This window comes from Austrofundulus limnaeus, unplaced genomic scaffold (genome assembly GCF_001266775.1).
Source record: "Austrofundulus limnaeus strain Quisiro unplaced genomic scaffold, Austrofundulus_limnaeus-1.0 Scaffold436, whole genome shotgun sequence".
Classification (NCBI taxonomy): Eukaryota; Metazoa; Chordata; class Actinopteri; order Cyprinodontiformes; family Rivulidae; genus Austrofundulus; species Austrofundulus limnaeus.
The window spans coordinates 45548-53336 of record NW_013952838.1 but is presented as its reverse complement, the minus strand read 5'-3'; the positions used below and the strand labels follow the sequence as shown (position 1 = coordinate 53336).

The following is a 7789-nucleotide window of genomic DNA, read 5'->3' as shown; positions in this document are numbered from 1 at the left end:
TTTTATAAATCACAACCTTTGCGTGAAAAGTGGAGTATGCAATTTTCTGGGCTCGTTTTGTGCGTACCTAAGCTTTATAAATCTGACCCCTGGTCCTCCAGAGTCCCACAGGTGAGCTCTGCTRCTCCTCTACATTAGTTGTATTTAAACATCTCATTCAGAGTTCTGCAGGTGAAAGTGTTATGAGACCAAAACCTGACATGTTCAGTTTTTATTTTATTTTTATTTTTTTCAGTTTCACTTGTGGTTTGGTGTGGTCATTTAGAGAAGAGTAACTGGTTTTCACTGAAGTCCTCACACCCCCGCCCCCCCTTTACTCACACTTATTTACACTTCTACACACACACACACATCTGTGGTCTGTGTAGAAAATCAGATTTTATATCGTGGGTTTTTTCTTGTGAACTTGTTTGTATTTTGTGTTGTCGTCTGAAGGTTAGAGTTCAGTAAAGTGTTCTGAGTCGTTTCTGTTTTGTTTTACGTTCAGATGTGAAGAGGCTRGCTGAGAAGGAAGATTGGCTCGTAGATAACGAGGGAATCACCAGCCTGGTGAGGACAGAGTGTTTCCTGTAAAATAATTCACAGCAGGTTCAGCTCAGTGTTGTTTGTTTGTTTTGTTTGTTTGTTTTGTTTGTTTGTTTGTTTGTTTGTTTGTTTGTTTGTTTGTTTGTTTGTTTGTTTGTTTGTTTGTTTGGCTGGAAGCAAAGTTGTTATTCTGGAAAACTTTATTTCTGCTGCAGAGTTGAGCTGATCTCTGACAAAGTGAAACATTTAATAATCATAATTGGTGCCATATTATACGGAGGCCCGGAATGGTCAACAAGATGTAAAAGACACAACAATAACGAAAAAACAAAAACAACAAAAACAAAAGATAAAACACAACAGCAAAAGACACAGAAACAGAAGACACAACCTAGCTGCAAAAACACAACAACAATAGACACAACYTAACAAAAGAGACAACAATAGACACAACATAACAAAAGAGACAACAGTAGACACAACATAACAAAATGCACAACAGTAGACACAACTTAACAAAATGCACAACAGTAGACACAACTTAACAAAAGACACAATAGACACACACCATAACAATAGACACAAAATAACAGCAAAAGACAACAACAATAGACACAATAAAACAATAGACACCACATAACAACAATAGACACAACAATTGACACAACATAACAAAAGACCTAACAATAGACACAACATAACGGCAAAAAACACAACCTAACAATAGACACAACATAACATCAGAAGACACAAAAACAATAGACACCACATAACAAAAGAGACAACAATAGACACAACATAACAAAATACACAACAGTAGACACAATTTAACAAAAAACACAACAACAATAGACACAACATAACAAGACACAATAGGCACAACATAACAAAGATACAATAGACACAACATAACAATAGACACCACATAACGACAATAGACACAACAATAGACACCACATAACAACAATAGACACAACATAACAGCAAAAGACACAACAACAATAGACACCACACAACAACAATAGACACCACATAACAACAATAGACACCACATAACAACAAAAGACAGCACATAACAAAATACACAAAAGGTGTTTCTTCCACAAAAGAAACTAGTAGCAAGTCGAGCGACTGTTTTTTTTGAGACACAGCTTTGCTCTGTYGCTGCTTGAATTGTGTTTAAGAACAAATTGTCACTTTGGGGCTCGTCCGGGATTCTTCTGAACTTCCTGTTCTTCCTGTAGAATGTTTTCAGGGAGTTGTTGCTATTTGGGGGGGYAAGTCATTTGAAAACTTGCTAAATTGGAGTTGCGTTGTGGCTTTTTGTTGTGTTGACCCTTCTGGGCTGCCGTAGTATCATGAAATATCATGATACTACGGCAGCCCAAATGTATTTTGGTTTGTGTGTCTCGCTGAAGGATAATAAATGCGATGAGGTCACAGCTGTAGGACTTTTACACATTAACACTTGTTCCTTGTTTTTAATCTTGTGGTTTTTTTTTTTGTCAGCCGGCTAAGTTCGAACAGTGCCTGGTTCAGATGCTGCAGTCGCTCAGAGAGCCTCTGGAAATCAAACCTGGAGAAATGAACGTAAGTTAAGACTTATTTAAAGACGTAATGTGGTGATGAGTAGTTGCCCACTTTGTAGGTAGAGTTTAAATATTCTCCCTGTGCAGCTGTGGGTTTTCTCCAGGTTCTATGGTTTCCTGTTTGTCTCTGTGTCCCTGTCTAAAGTGTCTCACGATGGACATGGACTCCAGCTCGCAGCGACCCAGAATGAAGAAACGGGTAAAAACAAAAAAACAAAGACTTCCCTGAGGCTGAGGTTTTACTCCGTCTGTTTCAGGTGCTGCAGTTAGACCAGGTCCAGGACCAGGCTGCAGTTCTCAGTGTGAGCATCATGAAGGTAAGGATCTCTAAAAACCACCACTTCTCTGATAAACAAAAATCTTAGCTCCACAAACACTAAACCGCTAATATAGAGATATAACTTGTGATACTTCCAATTTAACCCTTTCAGAATAAAAGCTTTTCTGTGATCAAGTTTGTATTTTTATAAATACTGTTCGAAGTTAAATAACAAATACTTTCTGTACCATATAGTCAGTTATTGTTTTCCTTAGTTATATATATATCGCTAAATAAATTTTTTTAAGTTTAGCTGCTAAAGATGCTACATGCTAACACACACAGTGCTTGACATGTCAAGCAGTGGTTGTAAAAGTGGACAATTTTTATTTAATTTAGGATAAACGGCAAAAAAATAGAATAATTTTTAGTGGATTTAAAATGAGTGGAACCTGCTGGATCCGAGGTGCACAAAGGAGCGTTATCACAGATCCTTCCTTCCAGCAGCTGTCAGACTCTATAAACAGCACCTCGTCCAAAAGTCACAATAAGTGTTTACAAACCTGCTGCTGCTCGCACAATCATTTGTACTGTTGTTATTCATTGTCAGTACTCACCTGAAAAATCATTTGCACCACTACTCATTTATATTATTACTCATCTGAGCAATCATTTGCTCTGTTATTACCCATTTTAAACTTTAAAATAAGATTTCTGCTGTAATTGCACATCTGTGTTTCTTGTCTGCACTCTGATTCTTCAAGTTAAAAGTCTGTTGTGATCGTTTTGCACTGAAAATAGGCAAATTCTAATTACTAATGTCAAATTCTGATAGGTAACTACAGTCTCTAAAACAACTCATGTCTTTTTGTTCCTGCACAATCTTTTATGCTATGCTATGCTATGTTATGCTATGCTATGCTATTTTGTGTTTTATGCTATGCTATGCTATGTTATGTTATGTTATGCAATACTATGCTGTTTTATGTTATGCTATGTTGTTATGTTATGCTATGCTATGCTATGTTATGCTATGTTATGTTATGCTATGCTATGCAATACTATGCTGTTTTATGCTATGCTATGTTGTTATGTTATGCTATGCTATGCTATGTTATGCTATGGCTGTGTCCAAAACGGCAGGACGGGTCCTCTGAAGGTCAAATTTGTCGGCCGCATACGTCACAGCGCCGCGACGAAGGACGTCCAAAACGGAAGACTCCTCTGATGCGTCCGACAAATACGTCCTTCTTTTTCCCCGAATCGAAGGACAGGTCCGATGGATCCTTCCCGGCCCAGCATATCCCATAATGCATTGCGGCCCGACCGGAGATTTTTTTAAGCTAGTAATGGCGGACGAAGCGAGAGAAAAGAATACGTTTTAAATAAAAATATGGTGATATAAAAATTTTAAAAAATTAGCGGTTGTAATTCTAATACTTTTATCATTTGTATGGACATGTTTTTACATATTATTTCTTCGTCATAAAAAACGCGAAATAAACATGAACCTACAGCGGGTCAATTAGTTCTTCTAATGTTACCTTTAAGTTAATTTTATAGTTTTGTGATATTAATAATGCTAATGTATTGATATTTTTCTAGTTTTGATTTAAGTTTGCTTGTTTAGCGTCGTCACAGTTGCTAGGTGACAAGACGTACGCCGGGGTAAGGAGGGGAGGCTAGACCGTCCAAATCCACAGCCTCTTTTTTTCCGGTCTTCCCGGTCTACCAAGGACCCGGCCCGCCGAGATCGGGGAGTCTGGGTCCTCTGGAGGACCCGGTCTGTCGTTTTGGACACAGCCTATGTTATGTTATGCTATGCTATGCTATGTTTTATGTTATGGTATGCTATGCTATGCTATGCTATGTTATGTTATGCTATGCTATGCTATGTTTTATGTTATGGTATGCTATGCTATGCTATGCTATGTTATGTTATGCTATGATATGCTATGCTATGTTTTATGTTATGTTATGCTGTGTTTTATGCTATGTTATGTTATGTTATGCTATGTTATAATATATTATTTTTTCTGTTAGTAGTCGTATCATTGCTAGTTAGTGGTAATTTTGTTTTTTGTGCATTTTCTATAGTTCGTAAACTAGCATGTGAACCTCTGTAWTGATGCTGCTTTGACACATGAATTTCCCCTTGGCGAGACAATAAAGGCTATTCTATTCTATTCTATTCTATTTCAGCAGAAGCTTATTGCTTAGCTAATGATTTCCAAAGTTAGCATAAAAGCTAATCAACTAAATTAGAAGCTAGTGCTGCTGTTAGCGGATTAGCGGAACTGTTCCCACCACTGGACTTTGCCTTCATTAATTTTCCAGTTGTCTCTATGGCCTGAACCTAACACCAAACACACACACACACACACACACACACACACACACACACACACACACACACACACACACACACAACTATACAACTCAGCTGAACTGAGTAGAATTTTAAGTTTTATTAATTTTGACTCTCCTGATTTATTTTTATTCCTTTTTTTAATGTGTACAAACGTTACTTTGTATATTCTAAGAGTTTAAATTTCAGTTTGTGTTGCAGATCAGAAGTTTAATTTATTTTTTTGACTCTCAGACTTTCATAAAGTGTTTGGAGCGTCTGAGCACAAACACAGACGGACACTTCGATGCGCCTCGGTGAGTTTTTAAACTCGTTTCTTCCTGTTTTATTGCCTGTACAGATTCTAAGGACACGTCTTTTTTTGTCCACGCAGCTCCGTCTCAGCAGACCTGTCTTCACCGGATCGATTCTCTGTCGTCCACGAAGGCTTCAGCCCGACACCTGTAAGCTTTACTTCCACCGCACGGTCTCTCTCTCTCTGCAACCACAGAATATCAGGCTGTTTCCTGGTTGTGGACGAGCAGCAGATACGTCCTCGTTTCCTGTAACTTGTTAGAGATGTTGGCGAGTTGGGTGGGGGTTACAGCAGCGAGGAGCAGGGTTCAGGCTGTTTTCTGGTAAAGGGAAGTGGAGCGAGGTGCAGATGGGGTTTCCCCTCCCTGAGCGTGAGCGGCGGGACTCTGGCAGCTCTGCTCGGCGTCTGACCGGCGTCAGAACTGATTTCACTCACGGTGTGTTAGAAACAGAGATGTCACCAGTTCACCAGCTCTGAGTGTCTGCTTCAAACAGCTGCAGGTTCACGTGTCTGCAGCCGAACAGGGTTAGCTAACCGCTAAGCTAACAGCCAATCATTAGTCTGGCCGTCACAGTTCATGTTCGTTATAACACCGCCACCTGTCCAAGTTCTCTTCCACCTGCTGTCCTCATACATGTCCTGCTGTCCTCATACATGTCCTGCTGTCCTCATACGTGTCCTGCTGTCCTCATACATGTCCTGCTGTCCTCATACATGTCCTGCTGTCCTCATACATGTCCTGCTGTCTTCATACATGTCCTGCTGTCRTCATACYTGTCCTGCTGTCTTCATYKATGTCCTGCTGTCTTCATACATGTCCTGCTGTCCTCATACATGTCCTGCTGTCRTCATACYTGTCCTGCTGTCRTCATACATGTCCTGCTGTCRTCATYKATGTCCTGCTGTCTTCATACATGTCCTGCTGTCRTCATACYTGTCCTGCTGTCRTCATYKYTGTCCTGCTGTCRTCATACATGTCCTGCTGTCCTCATACATGTCCTGCTGTCTTCATACATGTCCTGCTGTCCTCACACATGTCCTGCTGTCTTCATGAATGTCCCCGTCCACACCTCCCCCTGTCCAAGTTCTCTTCCACTTGTTCCCACCACAGATCAGGATCTCATCAGTTTGTCCTGATGTTTTTGTCCTCATCTGTCCATCTGTCTGTCCTCATTTCTGTCCTGTTTCTAACTTATTTCACTTTTATCAAATCTTAAAATCAGATTTTGGAAATTTAAACCAGATTTTTAATATATATATTTTTTTGTGTGTGTTTTTGTTTTATGTGTTCTTTGTCTTCCAGGAGCAGCGTCTCCTCATCGTCCTCAGTAACTGTCAGTACCTGGAGAGACACACCTTCCTGAACCTGGCCGATCACTTTGAGAAGCACGGCTTCACYGCGACGGAGAAGATCACTCGGGTGTGTTTCAGCAGCAGACAGAGGCTGAGGTTCAGGACCAGCGATCACAGAGCAGCTCTGTTCTCAGCAGAGAGATGACTCAATTTAAAAAAGCAAGCTAAATGTCATCGTCTTCAAAGCTCAGTTCCACAATCTGAGGCCTGCAGATGTGATGAGTAACGACTGAATCACAAAGACATTAGGTGTTCGCTTGGTTTTCCTGTAAAAACTGTTAACATCAGACTCGTCAGATGAAATTATAGATAGAAGAGGTTTAAACAGCCGTAAATCCCCCGTTAAACAGAAAATACTCAGAAAACACCAGTCATAATCAGTCTGACACATTAACTTTTTATAACTCTAACCAAAGATATGATATATTTTAAATTATAACACCAGTAGTTCTCCGTTTAAAATGATTTGAAATTTGTTCTTTTTATTTACCAGACAGACAGATTTTACCCATAAAACTTAAATTTTGCTCAGAGAGATCATATTTCAGCACATGCAAACAAAAACAGATGTATGTTGTTTTAATTTTGGAGTATTTCCTGCTCCTGCAGGTGAGCGTGGACCTGGTGCGGGAGCTGGACATGAAGCTGTTCGAGGCCTACATCGAGAGACGGGCCGACCCGATCGCCGGCTCCCTGGAACCCGGCATCTACGCCGGATARTTTGACTGGAGGGACTGCCAGACGCCCACGGGTAACCAATACCAGCACCTTTTTAAAACTTTTTTAAAGAAGCTGAGAGGGACCCCCCCCCCCCCATTAGCATCGTTAGTAGTTAGCTTGTTTTGTTATTTAAAAAATAATAAAAGCTGAGACAGAAGAAAAACAGATCTGACCCTCCTGTTAGCATCATTAGAGGTCCTCCTGTTAGCATCATTAGAGGTCAGCACGTTTAAGCTCAAAAGGAAAAAACAACTAGATATGATGCCCTGTTAGCATCTTTAGCATTATTAGCGGTCAGTATGTTTTGTATTCGAACAAAAAAAAGGTCAAAAGAAAATAACTAGAACTGATGCCTTGTTAGCATCGTTAGCATCATTAGCGGTCAGTATGTTTTATATTTGAACAAAAAAAAGGTCAAAAGAAAATAACTAGAACTGATGCCTTGTTAGCATCGTTAGCATCATTAGCGGTCAGTATGTTTTATATTTGAACAAAAAAAAGGTCAAAAGAAAATAACAACTAGATCTGATGCCCTGTTAGCATCGTTAGCATCGTTAGCATCATTAGCATTATTAGCGGTCAGTATGTTTTATATTCAAACAAAAAAAAGGTCAAAAGAAAATAACAACTAGAACTGATGCCCTGTTAGCATCGTTAGCGGTCAATATGTTTTTTTATTG

The 7789-nt window shown here is 39.7% G+C and overlaps 1 protein-coding gene across 1 annotated transcript in view; it reads left to right on the top strand.

Moving 5' to 3' along the window:
- exoc2 (exocyst complex component 2) overlaps nucleotides 1-7789 on the top strand; it is a gene marked incomplete at its 5' end in the record, with an annotated part of 60777 nt that overhangs the window by 43143 nt on the left and 9845 nt on the right. The window contains 7 exon segments of the mRNA XM_014024685.1: nucleotides 488-549; nucleotides 2035-2115; nucleotides 2372-2431; nucleotides 4976-5037; nucleotides 5115-5184; nucleotides 6340-6456; nucleotides 6999-7140. Coding sequence (XP_013880139.1) covers nucleotides 488-549; nucleotides 2035-2115; nucleotides 2372-2431; nucleotides 4976-5037; nucleotides 5115-5184; nucleotides 6340-6456; nucleotides 6999-7140 — 594 coding nt within the window.